This window comes from Chelonoidis abingdonii, chromosome 1, assembly GCF_003597395.2.
Source record: "Chelonoidis abingdonii isolate Lonesome George chromosome 1, CheloAbing_2.0, whole genome shotgun sequence".
Lineage (NCBI taxonomy): Eukaryota > Metazoa > Chordata > Testudines > Testudinidae > Chelonoidis > Chelonoidis abingdonii.
The window spans coordinates 129,317,756-129,336,071 of NC_133769.1; the positions used below are offsets into that span (position 1 = coordinate 129,317,756).

The window sequence follows — 18,316 nt, forward strand, 5'->3', positions numbered from 1 at the left end:
AGGTGGCAAGGCTGGAAGTCTCGCGATATCTAGTCTCTGTTCCCTCCTGCCTCTTCTTCCCGGCGGGTAGCTGTGGTGGAGCGTCTCGCTCCCCCTTCATGGGGTCTCTCCTCGGCCTGGCGCCTCCCCCCGCACTCGCCGTTCTGTGAAGCGGCGGCCTCCGGCCGCTTCCGGCGCCTAGCGCTGCCGGAGCCACCGGCTATGAGTGAGTCGGGGAGGGCTACGGGGAGCGGGGCGGGGGGCGCTGTGCTCAGCCGGGGGAGGCGGTGTTTGTGACGTTCGGGCGCCTGTGGCCGTGCCCAGTGAACGTTAGCCAGGGAGGGCCTCGTCCACCTGCGCGCGCCCTTAGTATCGCGATACGTGCCGCTGTCGTGAGGTAACATTATCGGGCGCTGCCGCCCGCCTTCCTGTCCTACCCAGCGCCCGTCGCTGCGGCACCAAAACAGCCCCATCGGGCACGCACCTGTGTGGCAACTGGAGCCTGCCGACGTCAGGTTGGGGCAGCCACCCCTCGCCAAGCACCCCCTCCTCCCCCCCGGCTCTCCAAGGGCTACGGTCCCAAACACGGGTGCTCGCACAGCGGCATCGCTTAAATATTTTGCTGTCCGACGCGGAGGGATTTTCCTGATAAATGTACGAAGGGGGATGCTGCTCGCTCTGGGTTTTACGAGGGGTTGCGTGCAGTGCTCGCCCAGACGTGCCTTTGCCCAGGCTCTGTATGGTAAAACTGTTCCGTGTTTGAAAATTAGTCATCAAAAGGGAGAGAAATAAACCGAGCAGAGAGGTGTTTAGCAGAGATGGAGAAAGGCAGAAAGATACAGGAAGGTTGGGGGGGGGGGTTAGTATGTTGTTAAGGCAACTGAGTTTGATAAGATTCAAAGTAATTAGTTAGCGACTGGAAGTGGCAAGAAGGGAGCATGTAGGTGGCTGTATTGCTGTGCTACCAGAGCTGTTGATCTTGTTTTGTGCTAACCCTGACATTTCTGAAATCAGTGAAAAAGCATCTAAATGGCAAGTGGATATCTCAAGCCAGGCATTTCCTTGGGGGAGGAGAGAGGCTGCAGTTGTTATAGAATCTAAGATTGTAAGTGTTAAATTTATTGCCCCAATGGTTGCAAAGAAAACCTTCCAGATATATAGATTCAGTGATGTATTCCTAACTCTGTAGATAGACTGGTCACATCTCTGCTCAAGTTGAAAATGTTTTTTCCAAAGCACAGCCCAAACTGCTGAGTAGAAAGTCTCATAAACTCTGTGCTGTAGGGATTATCCTTTTTTTTTTTCTTTTTTTTTTTTTTTTTTTTTTTTTTTTTTTTTTTTTTTTTTTAATGATTGTACAGTGCCCAGCCTAGTGGGTTCCTGGCTTGTGGTTCCAAGAATGTCAGTCAGTGTGTCACTCTGAAAACTAAAATGAATGTACAGTGTGATGTGATGGAAGCAGCTACAAGTATGGTTGAAAGTTCACTATGTTTGGAGTCTCAACCAGGTTCAATCTGTTACTGTCCAATTTTTACTTTCTTAGGCAGTTTCAGCTGTTTTACACACATTGCATTACAAATTGCTCCCATGTGACAGCACAGGCTTTCAGCTATTGGTAAATAATAATCTCCCACTCAAAGACACTAACATCAGAACTGGGAATGTCTTCTGCACCACCTGGGATCGCACTATTTTTGGTGGGACATATGTTGCTGTATTTCTCCTGGACGTGCCCCTAAATGTCAACTGTGCACAAGAAGTCCCCTAGAACTATGAAACCATACATCCTGCATAAACATTTCACAGGCTTTCTTGAGTCATTCACTGTAGTTCAGAACCTTGCTGGTTCTGCTACAAAGGAGCTTTTTACTGCAATGTAGGAAGGGCAAAATTGATTATTTGCCTAGAAAGGTGCATCAGCACTGAAAAGTCCAGTAATGGTGTAGTTGAATCAAAGTTCATGATATATAAGCTCTGATATAGACCTCAAAAAATGTTTCTCCTGTAAGGTGTGAGGCTCCATTCATACTGGGCTGGAAAATTAAATGAGAGAACAATTTTTAAACTATCTAAATATGGTTCTGGATAACCTTGCTTCTATTACAGTTTTGCCAGCGTGTGTGGCCAAACTTTTTGTGTTTGTTGTTATAAGCGTTCTCACCTGGAAAGAACAAGAACACAGATTGGGAGTGGGGGAAAAAAACCATATGAGCCAACTCTCCATTAATATTCATAAAACACCCGATTAAGACAAAACAAATCAATCTGATTGTATCTGGCAACACACACAATTCTAAAGAACTTGGCTAGGTACCGCAAACGGAAAAGCATAACCCACAAGATTAACTGTTAAAGATGCACCTGTTAAACAGGAAAGACTTAACTTTTTCCTGTAAATGTTTGTAGTGTTAACAGCCAGCCTGCATCTGCCAGTTTTTAAGTGAAGCTTACTTGCTGAATAAACAAGTTTTTTTCCATTCTCTACCAATGGGATCCCTGAAAAGTCACTTGGCTACCTTTACATAAATGCAAAAGTAAACATGTTTGTATATTACATGTTGTATTCAGGGCAGAGAGGGAGTCTTTGGTGAGATTAATGGAATTAAAACTTATGTGTAATTTAAATAGATATCAAAATCTTTGCAGAAGTAGATTTGCTGCATATTCTTAAAATGCAGGAACGCTGTTGAGCAATCATAAAATTATTGTCCGTCCCCCGCCCCCCCCACCAATCGTAGTAAGGTAGGAATGGGGATGATTTTGCTTCACATGTAAATGTTTGATTCATTGAATCATTCTCCATCTTAACCAGCGCATCCTGGACTAGTCTGTCAGAATAAACAGTAGTGAAATAGGGGCTTCATTAGGATCTGCTTAAAATCTTGGCTGTGATTTTTCAAAGGGGCTTAAGGGAGTTAAGCTCCCAACTCATATTGACTTTTTCAGGGAAGTTTGGTACCTAAATGAGCTCTTGTGCTTTTGAAAATATCCCCCCTGGCAAGTGTTCGGTAAGCATGCTCAGAAGTTATTATTTTAATAGTTTATAATTTTCCCCAAGGCAAATAAAAGCCCTACTCTTCATTGAGGGCTACTACACCGCTACCTCGATATAACGCTACCCGATATAACACGAATTTGGATATAACGCGGTAAAGCAGTGCTCCGAGGGGGCGAGGCTGTGCACTTTGGTGGATCAAAGCAGGTTCAATATAACACGGTTTCACCTGTAACGTGGTAAGACTTTTTGGCTCCCAAGGACAGCGTTATGTCGAGGTTGAGGTGTATTATGCCAAGTTTTAAACTCTTGCTGTCTTTTTACTGTAGCTCTTTTTACTGCTCAAAAGCATGAGCAGGTTTTTTTAATGGAAAAAGTATGTGGGTTTTCCTCCATACTCTGAACTCAAAAATAACTGAAGAGACTTTGCATCAAAATCTCCAAATAAGAAACCAAATATAATCTGAGTACCAAGACTAAGGGTATAAAATCTCATAACGCCAAAGTTTTTCAAATTTGAATATATACAGTTTTGCTACCTTAGCCATAGTGAGGGACTGGTCACAATGGCTATAATGATAGATCACAAAGTTTTAATTGATTTCCCTATGTTCATTTTGTGTCCTAAATTGATGTGTTACTCAGTTCAGTTAAAAAGTCCATATTTTGACATGAGGAAAGTATATGCAGTGGTAGTTGGAGCCACTTTTAGACATAGATAAAAATCATCTATTCTGGGCCTCCAAATTTTTCCCTGGGTGATTTCCTCTTTCCTGGTTAGTGGTCACCTCTACACTCAAGATTCATAAAAATGTACCTTTATTCCTAGCCTTTCAACATCAGTTCTAGATTTCTCCCCTCTCAAATACATCACTGGGACCTTAAAATATATGTTGGTGGCGAGGGAATGACACAACTTTTAAGCTTCAACACCACAAGGTCTTCAGTAACCAAATTTAGAAATAATTTTTTATTTTTCTCTTTTCATATACATTTCCCAAAAAGGCTATTGCAAGTCACACCATTGTCTCCTCAAGTCCTCCAGAATTCTGTGCTTCCTGCTTATCCTTCTTTGCAAGAAGTCGGTCTTCATGTCTCATATTGACTGCTGTATACCTTCTGGAGGAACGAGCCAGAACAATAATCCAAAATGAAGTTGCCAGCTCTGAACACATCTGCCCCTCTTTTCTTTGCTCTAGTTTTCCTTCTCGTTCCATATTAAATTCCAGCCATTCTGCTTTCAGAATAGCAAACAACCTATGGTTCCATCTCTGCCTTGTATTACTGAATTTTATGGGATAAATTTAAGTCTCAGAAACAGAACTTTCTGGATGTCCTTTGAACGTAGTGTTCCATTATTAAGATTGCCAGGAAATTAGCTGCAGTAATCTGGTTGAAATGTAAATAAAGGGGGAAAGTGCTATCCCTGTATTTTTGATGGCCTTTAATTAGGTCAGGGTTTCTCAAACAGAGGTCGCGGCTTGTGTAGGAAAAGCCCCTGGTGGGCCAGGCTGGTTTGTTTACCTTTCCCGTCCGCAGGTCTGGCTGATTGTGGCTCTCAGTGGCTGCGGATCGCTGCTCTAGGTCAATGGGGGGCTGCTGGAAGTGGCGGCCAGTACATCCCTCGGTCCATGCCGCTTCCAGCAGCTCCCATTGGCCCGGACCAGCAATCAGTGGCCACTGTGAGTCGTGATTGGCCAGACCTGTGGACGGGGCAGGTAAATGAACTGGTCTGGCCCACCAGGGACTTTCCCTACACAAGCGGCAACCTCTGTTTGACAAACCCTGAATTAAGTGTCTTGAATTTCAGTTAATGTAACATAATTTTTGTAATTGCAAAAGTTTCATTTCAGCTCTTGGCTGTGATGAATTTGGGGGATTAAAGGTGGGTGAAGGAAATGAGGGGCCTCAGGGTTCCATGAGGGATGCAGAGTTTCCTTGTTCCCCAGGAGAGAATAGTTCCTGCAATGTGAGGATGTTTCTCCTTATTTGGGGATGAGGGAAAGACGGTATCTGACTGCTTCTGAGTTAATGAAAACACATTTGATTGTTTTTGAGGTATGACATGGTGGTGATACAGCTGCATGATAAATTGTCCTTGTCTTGGAAATAAATTAATTTTTTTAGAAATGAGTTGCACAATTGAGAAAGCCCTAGCTGATGCTAAAGCACTAGTAGAGCGACTAAGAGAACATGACAACGCAGCAGAAGCTCTTATTGAACAGACTACAGCTCTCAACAAGCGGGTGGAAGCGATGAAGCAGGTTTGTTTTCCCATTTTGCTTACTCGCTTAAAAAGACACTTTAAAAACACTTGAAACATCGCTATTTTAAAATTGGTTTAAATATTGTCGACTCCTACAGTATAGTGCATTATCTGTTTAATATCCAGGACCTTCTCTGGTGATCTCATGGGGATTGAGATGAAATCTGTGATCCAATAGGTCTCTTGTCTCTAGTAATTATGATTCTACAAACAAATTACTTGTTGGTTACTATGACCCCGCCTGCAAACATGTACATACTTAAAGTTAAGCATGGTCCTCTGTCTGTAGGATTGGGTTTTATGATTTATTTTGGCATTTTCAATGTCCGTGTGCTGCTCTTTTGTGAAGTAGTTAAATGTAGCTTAATATTTTTGCTTAATTTTGCACATCTCAGTTAATACATTTTTGTATAGAGACTTGCAGAAGAACAATCTCGTTTTACCTTGCATGAGTATTCTCATCTCATCTTTAGATTTTCTTCTATGACAAAGTATCCTGTTCAGCTTATTTTGAGTGGGTAGTAATTTCCCCTCTGCTGTTATCTTAACCAATGGATATTACTAGATTCTGTGGGTGGGTCAGTGGTGATAAAGGCTGTGTGGTATCTACGTTTGGGAGAGACATCCTGTCATATTAACAATTTCAGTAAAGTAGAAAAACTAATAAATATGTTATCTTTTTAAAGTTGTGAAGTAAATGTTGCATCTCAGGGGAATTATAATGGTCAGCAGAACCTTCAGACATAAGAGTGTTAAAAATTAGCTCTTGTTAATGGTCTTTAAATGTTTGTTAATTAATAATAAGCAGTGTATCACAAGGGCTATTTAATATTGGTCAGATTCCAACTTTGAAACTAGTCAGTCAGGACTAATACACCTGCTTGCCTTCATTTACACAAGAAATTTTTGTTTTTAAATCTGTTTAATTCTACTAGTACCAAGAAGAAATTCAAGAACTTAATGAGGTTGCAAGACATCGGCCTCGATCTACATTAGTAATGGGTATCCAGCAGGAAAACAGGCAGATCAGAGAACTGCAACAGGAAAATAAAGGTGAAGCTTAATATTTTCTTCTTTAAGGATCTGATCCTGCTCCATTGAAATTAGTGAGAGTTTTGTCATTGACTTCAATGGATGTAGGATCATATCCGAAGAAATTTCTCTTCTAATCTTAAATTCTTCTAGTACAGGGGTTCCCAAACTTCGTTGCACCACGACCCCCTTCCGACAACAAAAATTACTACATGACCCGAGGAGGGAGACCGAAGTCTGAGCCCCACTGCTCCAGGCAAGAGGAGCAAAGCTGAAGCCCGCAGGATTCAACCCCGGGCAGGGGGCCTGTAATCTGAGCCCCACCACTCTGGCTAAAGCCCTCTGGCTTTGGCTTCAGCCCCGGGTTCCAGCAAGTCTAAGCCAGCCCTGGTGACCCCATTAAAATGGGGTCAGGACCCACTTTGGGGTTCCGACCCACAGTTTGAGAACTGCTGTTCTAGTATAAACAGTCATATACACTGGTTTGTAGACATTTGGAGATTTGACTTCTTTATTACAATGGTGAACAAAAAAAAAACAATTCAGGCATACTATTTTTCCTTTGAGATTTTTAAAATGTAGTTTTGCTGGCAATTTTCTATAGGTCTTATAGCTCTTATTTATCCTGTGACTTGACTATTAATCACTGTTGTTATACAGAATATATCTATCTCTTTGTGTGTGTATGTCTTACTGTTAAGAAAATAACTTATTTATGTACAGGAGAGGCTTCTACTTTTTAAAAAAATAGTCTAGTGAAATGTCTTCTGACTTGATGGTTTTGGGGTACTCTAAGCAAGGGGGCACTTACAGATTCATATTCACCATTCTCTTGTCTCATGTAGGAAGTTATTTACCTGTTTGTAGGGCACTAGAAACTCAAAGATCAGCCCTGCTTACTAAGTACAATTCCACTCCCTTTATTAATTTTGTAATGGTTAATTGCTTTGAGCCTTTGGTGCAGAAAAGCTTAGCTTTGTGAAAATTAACTGCTGGTGCTATATACTGAAGAATCACAAAATATTGTATCTCAAAACAAAACAAAGTTTTGCTCACGTTTAAAGTCAGACAAACTCTGCAGAGTTACAGATCAAAACAGTAACCTAAGTAACTTCCTGATGGACTCTGCACTGGGTGTTTTAAGTGGAGCACTAGGAATGAGATCCTTACCCTTTTCTCTGGCCACTTGACTCCAGTTAAAAGGGCTGGAGCAGCATAAAGGGACTCTGTAGGTTCTGGCTGTGGGAGAACTTCTCAGCACAAGCGCTATGCAGACTTTGTTTGGTGGTGTCTAAGAGCTTGTATTAGTTTTCTCCTATGAAGTATTTTTGCATGCATGTCTTGAAGCAATTTTTAATTGTTGTTTGTAGAACTACGTACATCTCTCGAAGAACATCAGTCTGCTTTGGAACTCATAATGAGCAAATACAGAGAGCAGATGTTTAGGCTGCTCATGGCGAGCAAAAAGGATGATCCCGGTATAATAACGAAGTTAAAAGAGCAACATTCCAAGGTAATACGTTTTTTAAAAAAAATTCTAACTTGTAGTCATGTGTCAATATAATAAGATAATTGAGCACATGTCATTTTGTATTAAAAAGTGCATTAGCAATTCCCAAGTTTTATAGCATAGCCTACTTAAACATGGACAGGAAAGCTTGTTCAGTCTAACAGATCAATCTTACTAGATGCTTGTGATGTGTGTTTAGGCATTTATCAAATAGCATTTCATTACTACATTTCCATAATTCTCTTTTTCCTCTTGTAGACCTGGGGGATGGGGAGGGAGAGGCAGCTGTGCCATATTGGACTCTTGGCTATCATAGTCTCCAGTAATAATTTAGATCAGCTCAGTGTTCCAGCATGCACTTGTGACTTTTAATGGCTTCTGTGATCAGTGCTGGGTCAATAAGGTAAGCCTTGTTTTATTCAATATTCAACCGCTTTTCTGAAGGTATTAAACTAGTTTTGAAAAAATTCTTGGGAAAACCTTCTGAATATTGAATAACCAGGCTTACATTTCTTTTCTTCTCCCACCCCTTCAGGCAGGCTTCCTGTTTCAGCACTAATCAGAAATGCTATGGAGTAACCAGTGCATTGTAGGATGTCTGAGTGGATCTGGAAGTTGTCCATATTGGGTGAGCTGCTTGATTATCCTGGAAAGCTAGAATAGTAAAGGGTTACTAAAAGCCAATGTTTTTCTAACCTGCCATCAGTAGGATATATATGTATGTATGAGGCTATTCAGCTCCTAGTTAAGGCTGACACGTTATTTTGGTTCTTCACTTTTTTAATAGGCTTTACCAGAAGGTGATAATGTTCAGTTCATGTTTTTAAAGTAATTAATACATGCATTTAAATTGTACCTTTTTGTAAGATGGCACAATAAACTCTTAATTAATGGAAAGTACTGCAATTGTTACAGTAAACTATTTCATTAGAAGAGCTGTTGAAATAGATTTTTACATACAAGTAATAGAAAAATAAACGTTGCTAGGTACCAGAAGTAACTTCACAGATAAACGCTGAGAATAAAACAGTGGGATATTCCCTCAGTTCACTTCTACTTGGAGTTTCCAGTTAGCCTTTTGGGTTAAAAATTGGAAAAACTCCCTCTGTGGAAGAGAGAATTTCGAATAGAATGTAACATTAGGAGCTAAAAAATGTAGGTACTATAAAGTGAGTTTGTGTCTAGAAAAGTATGAAGATGAAGCATTAAAAGAAACTGCATTTGTTTCAGTAACAGTTCACGTCCTAAGCAAGGAAACTATACATCTCCCTCTGATTTATCCCAAGAGTATTTTGTTTGGAAAGTATTATTTAGCAGAGACATTTCAGGGCCCTCTTGATCTTTTTGGTCCAATTCAGTCCCATTTAGTATGTCTGTTGGGGAGACTTTAATGTGTCTAGATGCCTGGAATTTCACCATTTGTACTTCTTACTAAGTTTGTATAATCAGTAATGTTGGATAACCTTGAAGTGCAGTCTAAGAGCGTCCATCTCTTATGGGCATTTAGAATATAATTACTCCAAATTTTGTGTCCAAGGAATTAATCTTGCTTTACCAGTGAACACCTTTCTACCAAGTGGCAACTGTTGGCACTTGTCTACTGAAGTTTTCCACATTGCTTTCCGCAATTGAATTTTTTTTTCAAACAGAGACTGGAATAAATATTTTCAAATATATATGCCAAAAAAAAAATCTGTATGGTGTTAAGTAGTGAAAACTGGTCTAAATATGGTGTAGAAATATGCTCTGTTTCCTGCTATGAACAGTTTAATCTTAAACTTCCTAAAAACTGGTTTGACTATTTAAAAAGAAAAAAAAAATTCTTTTGCAGGCACTTGATCCTTGCTGTGCCATATGGTAACTTTTTTTTAAAACAACCAAATGCTTCAAACAGAGCTATTGCAACTCAAACACTGGTTACTGCACACCTTTTAACTTTTTTTGTAGTACTCTAAAATTAAAGTTTACATCCATATTAACATTGTAATGACTCTAAACTAGTGATTGAAATGTGTCCTTGTAACAACCCTGAAGGACTCTTCCTTGTCAGTGCATCTCAACATGTCCATGAAGCACTTAATTATGGTCTGGAGAGAAGGCAGTTGGCAGCAAATCAGAATGTACATTTGAAAATGGGGTGGTTTTCCCCCCACCCCCCACCAGATCTTATTTAGTTTTACTTTAACTTTTTGAAAATAGTAAATAATAGAAGAATATTGTTATTGTGACCCAAAACAAAAAAGAAAATTCCATATCTCTTGTAGCAGATGTCCTGAAGATCAGGCATATTTAGCAAGATCGTGGGCTTTTTCAAGCCTCTGCAATACGTAGGCACAATGGGACAAGCTAAAGATGGAATTAACTTTGTAACTTACTTATTAAAGCCTAAACGTTATTTCAACTTTTTTAATAGTTAGGTTTTTGATTTCAGTTTATTTTAATATAAACCCTCCTGGGATATACAAGGAATTCCTTTTGTTTTGGGGAATCATTTGAGCTTTGTTGTTTAATTAATATTTGGCTTTCAGATGCTCTTGAATGATTTTAGTGTAGCCATACTATTTTGATGTCATCGGATATACTAAGCAAAGCAGAGTTTAAATGGAATACATCAAAATCAATAGGTGCAGAAAATGGTGTAGGTGATATGAGTGACATGCTTCCCTCTGGTTTGGTGTAGAATCAGTTCCCCAGCATGGTGGGGGGAGATGACAATGGGGGACTAATCTTCCAGGTGAGGTGTAAAATAGAAAATTTTGACCAAAGAACAGATTTGTCCTTTAGTGGGCAGGCAAGATAACAAAGATTGATTAAAGTGCAAACATAGATGGACACCTCACAAAAACTAGAAGTTGTCTGGACCATCCCACAAACAGAGATGGAAGTAGTAGATGTACTGCAAGGACTGTTAGGGATGAACAAGAGCAAAGAAATTATTATTACCTCTGTAGGGATTATGTGGTCAGTTTTGGTGATACTGTAACAAGCTTGATCCAAACTTCCACAGGCATGAGACTGAAGAAGCCTTTTGCTAAGATGTCTTTCTTCTTTTAAGTTTACTGGATAAATTATGTCACAGTAATATTAGTTAATGTTGGAATGTTGTGTGGCTTTTTTTTTTTACTGCTAGATCTCAATTATTGTAGAATTCAAACTTCTGATAGCTGGCACAGTAGTTTAAAATGCAGTTAATGCTCACTTTTATTAATGCAGGAAAGAAAATGTATTGGTAAAGCTTTTTATTTCACTTATGGTTTAGGAGCTACAAGTGCATGTGGACCAAATTACAGAAATGGCAGCAGTAATGAGAAGAGCCATTGAAATTGATGAGCAGCAGGGTTGCAAAGAGCAGGAGCGTATTTTTCAGCTTGAAGTAAGTATTACATCAAAGAAGCTATGACAGCAACAAGGTTTTCTCTTCCCACCTCTGCTGCTAAATGCACTGAGGCAAGTGTTATCACATTTTGAAATAAAATTACAATGTAACATGTATTTTTAAAGCAGAGGAACTTTGTACCTTTGAAACGCTCTTGCTCAACATTACAAGGGTTTGCTCAAACTTAAAGCTCTCTTTATTTGACCACCTATTATATATCTTTTTTTTTTTTTTTTTAATCTACATCTCGTTTTTGGCATTAAACATATTTATTTTGCTTGGCCCATCTCCTCTCTCTATCTGCTTTTAGTTATGGTGACAGAAGCAAGTAATTGAAGTGCAGAGTTGCTGAAATAAGTGTTTATATGAGAACTGAGCTACATACTATCTACATATTATGCCTAGGCTTAATTGAGTACATTGGGATCATGCTCAGCTTTTATATCACTGGAATTAGCCTTTAATACAACATTTCCTTTTCCTGGCCCCCTTTCCCCCCGTTTCTTTTCTCTCTTTATTCTTCTAGTTGCACTACTTGACCACTGTGTGAAAATTCTTTGTTGGTATCCTGGTATGATAAATTGGGAATGTGCCTGTCTAGTTTATGAATTGTGTGAGATTATGAAGCCTATATTTGTGTCAGGCTGCAAACTCTCCATTTTGAAATTGCAGTCTTTTGCTTTCTCTATGGTCTGTCTGCCTCCATGTAGGGTTGCAAATGCCAAAGGCTGGTGGCAAAACAACAATAGAGGGTAATTGTCTCAAGTATCCAATCATTGGAAATCTAGTCACTCTAGACAAGAGACTGGTCCCTGCACTGAAGAACAGCTTTAGCAGGTGGGAAGTGACTTTGTGCTCATACAGGGAAGCTGGCATGAGTGTCACCTGACAGATGGTGAAGGTTTTAAAAGAGCACAGGCTGGTCTCTGCGTGAGGGCTGTTTTCTGTAGCCTGTGAGGGAGAGCTCACTTCCCTTGTGACAACATGCATGAGGCAAGGGATATCCTGCCCACCTTGCAAAATCCAGATTATTCTTCAACACTTCCAACAGAAAGGTGAGCTAGTGAAAGAGATTGTGGTTAAGATGTTTTGTTGTTTTCCATGGTCTGTTTTCTCCTGTGCTTTACAGGATTAAGTATGTAAGAGCATAAAGGTGTTAGACCAGGGGTGGGCAAAATACAGCCTGTGGGCCAGATCCGGCCCATCTAACATTTCTTTCCAGCCCGCCATGATGAACATTTCTGTCTGGCCTCCTCTGCCCCTCATGATCTCTGAGTCTGGGCTGCTAAAAGTCCCACGGTGCAGTGGGGAGCTCAGGCAGGCTGCATGCCTGCCGTGGCCCCATACAGCTCCTGAAAGTGGCTGGCTGCTGCTGGCATATCTCCGTGTGCTGCCCCTCCCCCATCACTGTCCTCACAGCTCTCATTGGCTGGAAACCGGCCAATGGGAGCTGCAGGGCTGGTGCTTGCGAGCGCGGGCAGCGCACAGAAATGTGCTAGCAGCAGCCCGGAGCGGCATGGGGCCATGGCATGCGGGCAGCCTGCCTGAGTCCAACTGCACCACCGGCCGGGAGCCACCTGTGGTAAGCACCTCCTGGCCAGAGCCTGCACCTTGCACCCTCTCCTGCACTCCAACCCCATCCCAGGTCAGAACCGCCTCCTGAACCCACACTCCCTCCATAAATATAGTAGAAATGTGCAGCCTGTGATGGCTTACCAAAATTAGTGGAGTGGCCCTCCTGTGAAAATTATTGCCCACTCCATGTTAAAGTTTACACTTTGTACAGTCTAAGTGTGTATGCATTACAACTACTGCACTGTAAACTGGAGGCGTCACACCTTTTGGGTGGCATTCTGGGAAAGGGGTGGGTTTAAATGCAGGGGAGTCAGTGCTGAGCTAAGAAGGGGTAGGTGGCTGGATAGTGGGTTCACACTCAGAAGGGGTGCCAGTTAGAAGAGAGGTGCCCTGAGATTGGGGCAGTGGCTCAACTCCACTCAGGCTCCAAAAGCTTAATGCACCCTACGGGATCTAGAGCATAAAGGCCTGGGTTCCTCTCACATCAGTTCTGGGCTCTCACTAGATTCTGAGAGACACTTGTCCAAATATTTTCCTTGGCTCTAGTTGTCTACCTTGACTTTGAATTGTCTCCTTTGTTGTAGAGAATATTGCATCTGTGTCCAGACTAGAGAGAGCCTTACCAGTGGTGCTTCTTTGTGCCCTTTACAGAATGCTATGCTATTCAGCTTAATTAAGGATCTGTATGAACCATTCAAATAACTATTTTCAACATTCATCACCTCTAACCATGAAGTCTGCAAAGCCAGTAATTTTGAAGAAGAAAGCTTAATTTTCTCTACACCTACTGCCATTTTAACCCTACATGGCAAAGGATGCTTTGCATTCTTGGTTTTCAGTCTCCACTTCTGTTCTATGTAAATTTTCCGATCCTGTTGTTCCCATCATATTAGTGCCACCCAAAACAATCTCATGACAAAATTAACAAAATGTAATATATTATTGAATTAGCTTGATCTAATTTATTTTTATGCTCCTGTTTGCATTATACACTATTTGGACAATAAGACTAATCAGTTTTGCTCTGTTTCCAACTCTTGTGATTTTTTTTCATAAGTCCTGCACTAGGATGTTTTATGTAAAGTTCCAGCTCCTAGAGAAATGATTGAGAGTTTTTCAGCTTTCATTTTTAAACAATTAAATTTTTAGCCCTCATGGTTGTAGACAAAATCTTTCAAAATGTGACAGGAGTGTATCCTGAAGGTTCAGAAACCAGAAGGCAAATAGCCTCCAACCCACATGCATGTCTTTGTCTTAAAAAATATTTTTGGGGTCACTTTTTGAATGTTTGGGGTAGGCAGTGCAGCTTTCTGGTTATGTGCTTGCACAATGCTTTGCCCCAGAGAAATGTTTTAAATAAGGGTTTCCCATTGAGGATGAGGGGGGAAAAAACTTAGCTTAAATTTAACTTATTTTTTAAACAATGCTTATCATCTTCTTCATTTAAATGCTTTTCTTGATATTGAAGATACCTGTTCAGTAAAACAAAAAATAGAACTCCTAAATACTCCCTCACTCTCAAATCACAGGTTAATGTAAGACTACTTTCTTCCTCTTCCATCCAAAATAATAATTTCATTTTCTTTGTCCTGATTTTCACCTGGAATTATTTTAAGTGTGTTTTTTTATTTTGGCATGTTTTAGCAAGAAAACAAAGGCCTGAGAGAAATCCTTCAGATCACCAGAGAATCATTCCTGAATCTCAAGAAAGAAGATGTATCGGAGAGTACATCTCTGTCAGCATTAGTAACAAGCAGTGATCTGAGCCTGAGGAAGAGCTGAAGATTCTGTGAAGTCAGCAAACTTTGTTGCACATTTAACATCTTAGGGTATCAGGGTTCACTTGTCAAGCATGTGTTACTGAATAGGGCACCAGAAAGCTCCTGTATCTTAAATCAGACTTCAGGTTAATGCTTTATACACTGTACAGTATATCAAGGTTTTTAGCACCAGATTAGTTGATTGCCATAGACCTAACTCTTGTAGGAAATTGCTTCTCAATACAGTTGTGGAATTTGGAGATTTTATATTAATCCATTCAGAACAAATGACAAGGTAAACAGTCACACATGAAAAATGTGTATAAGCTACTGATCATAAAAAGGACACCTGCCTAAATAATGTGACACTTGAAATCAGTCTCCTTGGCCAAGAGTAGTTAAAGTAACAGGTAGACCCTAAGTACTATCCATGTTGCTGTTTCTCTTTTAACAAATTTTATAGTCAAAACTACCTTTCACAACAGTATTACCAATTCCTAAGGGCCTAATCCAATTCCTGGTTGAAGTCAGTGGAAACACAGACCTGAAGAATCCCGCTTCAAAATATGATCATCACTTGCATTTGGTATGGCAATTAAGAAATAGCTCATTTAAAATGACAAGTCTTGTTATTCCTAATGCTGTTAATCTTTATCAGCACTCAGCAATAAACCAACTGGTAAATAATATTTAATATTAGAAGGTACTTTCTGTAGGTATCTACAGTATGTTCTGCTCATACAAATGAGCAGTTCTAAATACTTCTGTTTTAAAGTATTTTGCAGATACTGAATCTATTTTTAAATTGTTTCAGTAACATTAAAAGAGCTGCTCCCATCTTGCTCAGTTCTTTCTGTAGCCAATCACCTTTAGAGAGGGGAAAGGGTTCAGACTTTTGTTTCAAAACTGTAGAAGACTAGGTTGGTTTGTTTCTAGTCTGTAACTAGATGTTTGTTCATCCTGCAGTTGGGAAACACCCAAACTGAAGTAGCTGAAATAAGATATACTGAAAGAACCATTTGAGGAAGCTGGGACTGTAGTAGGCTCTAATAGTGCTATTAATCCCTCACTTTCATGAGGTATAAAAATGTTTTTAGTTTGCTTCAACTCCCTTTATAGACTGAAGTGTGCTTTTAACATGCTTCACTGAGCAAAATAGGGCCAGTTCTTTAAGTCCTGAGGCAAATGCAGAAATGAAAAGCTGGCACTTCCCAATTAAACTGTTGGAATCAGATTAAAGGGGCTACATGTGCTGCAGTAAGTAGGTGTGACGTGAAAAGCCGAGGAAATAACTTTTGCATGGCTTTTGTCCTTTGAGTGTAAATTTGACAAATTGCTTCCCTGAATAAGAAAAGGAGGTAAAAACTCTCAGTTGGTGTGTGACTTCCTTTGCATATTTTTTCTGGCATGTAAAAAATTTCATAATTTTAAAGTGAATCTTCAAATACGTATAGTAAAAGCCTTCACCAAAAATTGTTATACACACAAGCACTAGCCAAATCTGAATATTTTGGCAGCTCAAACTTTCACATAGCAAAAGTTGTTTGAATCCTATTAATCTGCTACTCAAGCTTCATTTTATAAATCAGATTAAATATTGTAAATGTAAACTAATCTTTTTTCAAAGTTAAAAAAACCCAAAACTCTTGAGCCCTTGTAGGCTAAAATGTATCACGATATAAATGTCTAAGATTGAATTATTAGCCTGTGGAAAAACTTGGGTTTATAAAGTTAATGATTAAGCCATTGGTACAGTGATGCTACTAATTCACATAGTAACTTCCCCTCCCTTGAAGTGATTTAAAAATTTTTAATATTTGAGTTAATTTGTATGAACTTGCTTGGTGAAGCTTGTAAATATGCCAGTTAATCATTGAAATGACTGAACTGCTCCTATGGCAATGACAAAAGGCATTGTAATGATGAGAACTCCTAACTGTGGATCAAATTCTCCAAACTTTTCAAGGAATCTTGCTTTTTACAAAATATGTTTTTATAAAAATTATTGAAAAGATCACTAGTTCTGTTTCTTGACAGTGACTACACAATCAGCATCCTATCTTTTGGTTTAGGAACTTAAAGTGCATGTTATAGAATGCCTCTATTATATCAGCATTCGAGAGATTTTATTTCCATTTGAGAGCTGTAAAAGAGTTCCCTTTTAGCCATTACTGACTGGTGTCAAAAGCCATCTTAAATTTTATCTTGAACATATTTTAAAAAATGTAATTTCCTAGCTTGTATAACAGAGGAAGCTGTTAGTCTGTGGCAATTCCTTAAGGTTGCTCTATTATGAAACAATGCTTGACTAGTGCTTATTTTTGTAAATACAAAACATGATTTTAATTTATCTATTCCTAGTCTTCACCTACATGTGTTGATATTTCTCCCTATCCATCCCTAAAACAAACTCAATTTTAGAGTTTTAAATACATTTCACATTGTGTGGAGTGACTACCTTTCCATCACATACCCACTATTTTTGTAGTGCAGATGCTTGAAGTGAACATATGACTGGGAATGTGTATTGTACAGTAAATTTATTTTATGAATAAAGATGACTGAAAATATAGATGCCTTAATGATTAAAGCAACATTGGCAAAAAGGTACATTCAAGAATGAGCATGCTTAATATTTTATATTTCTAGAAAAGATGTCTAATTAGTGGGGTCATGGCCTTCCCTGAACTTCCTTTAAATGTTGAGGCAGGTTTTCTTGTAAAGTGACAAGGAACTAAAATTTGAAAATCAAATGTACTTTTCACTTAATCTCTGTAGACTCTGGTCAGTTTGGACAAGTAACTGCCTAGTCTCTATCAAAGGTCATGCAGCTTTCAAACCAAGTATTACAGTAGTTTGCTATTACAGAACACTTTACAAAAAATCTTTTTCTTAAATTTTGAAAACTAAAATCTGACTTTTTTCCTTCAGAGTTCAAAAATAAATTTACATCAGCATTCAGGTTGCTCCTTCTATGAACATTAACTCACATGTATAATAGAAAATTGGGCGATTACTAGGGATGTTTAATTGCAGTTAATTCACACAATTAACTAAAATGTAATTGTGGATAAAATAGGTTTTAATCAGTGTTAAATATTGGATGTTTTCTACATTTTCAAATTGATTTCAATTACAACACACAATGAAGTGTACAATACTCACTTTAACAAATAAATACTTGCACTTGTAAAAATAAATAGTATTTCAATTCACCTTATACAAGTTACAAAACTGCACTCAGAAACAATGTAAAACTTTAGAGCTGACAAGTCCAGTCAGTCTCACTTCTTGTTCAGCCAATCGCTAAGACAAATACATTTGTTTACATTTACAGGAGATAATGCTGCCTGCCTCTTATTTACAGTGTCAGCTGAAAGTGAGAGCAGGCATTTGCATAGCACTTTTGTAGCCATAATTGCAAGATATTTACGTGCCAGATATGCTAAACATTCATATGCCCCTTCATGCTTCAGCCCCCCATTCCAGAGGTCATGCTTCCATGCTGATGACACATTTAAAAAAAACTGCATTAAATAATTGGCGACTGAACTCCCTGGGGGAGAACTGTCTTGTGCTCTGTTTTACTCACATTCTGCCATATATTTCATGTATGGCAGTCTGAGATGACCTAGCACATGTTCATTTTAACACCACTTTCACAGCAGATTTGACAAAATGCAAAGAAGGTACCAGTGTGACATTTCTAAAAGATAGCTACAGCACTTGACCCAAGGTTTAAGAATCTGAAGTGCCTTTCAAAGTCTGACCGGGACAAGGTGTAGAACATGCTTTCCAGAAGTCTTATAAGAGCAACATATTA

At 39.3% G+C, this 18,316-nt stretch overlaps 1 protein-coding gene across 2 annotated transcripts; it reads left to right on the forward strand.

Annotated features, from left to right (window-relative positions):
- The first annotated feature begins 24 nt into the window (after positions 1 to 24).
- Positions 25 to 17,065, forward strand: FGFR1OP2 (FGFR1 oncogene partner 2). Of its 2 annotated transcripts, none has more exons than XM_032767293.2 (6): positions 25 to 205; positions 5,102 to 5,238; positions 6,176 to 6,293; positions 7,643 to 7,785; positions 11,042 to 11,155; positions 14,378 to 17,065. In XM_032767293.2, the coding sequence occupies exons 1-6, from the start codon at positions 202 to 204 to the stop codon at positions 14,513 to 14,515; spliced, it is 654 nt and encodes a 217-aa protein (XP_032623184.1). In that variant the 5' UTR covers positions 25 to 201; the 3' UTR covers positions 14,516 to 17,065. The 2 variants fall into 2 exon arrangements, with proteins under 2 accessions (XP_032623184.1, XP_032623186.1); XM_032767295.2 differs by lacking the exon at positions 25 to 205 and adding an exon at positions 269 to 376.
- The last annotated feature ends 1,251 nt before the right edge of the window (positions 17,066 to 18,316 follow it).

Coding starts and splice junctions, on each gene's coding strand:
- FGFR1OP2 (XM_032767293.2), top strand. Junction 7,786..11,041: donor TAAAAGAGCAACATTCCAAG/GTAATACGTTTT, acceptor CTTATGGTTTAG/GAGCTACAAGTGCATGTGGA. Junction 11,156..14,377: donor AGCGTATTTTTCAGCTTGAA/GTAAGTATTACA, acceptor GGCATGTTTTAG/CAAGAAAACAAAGGCCTGAG.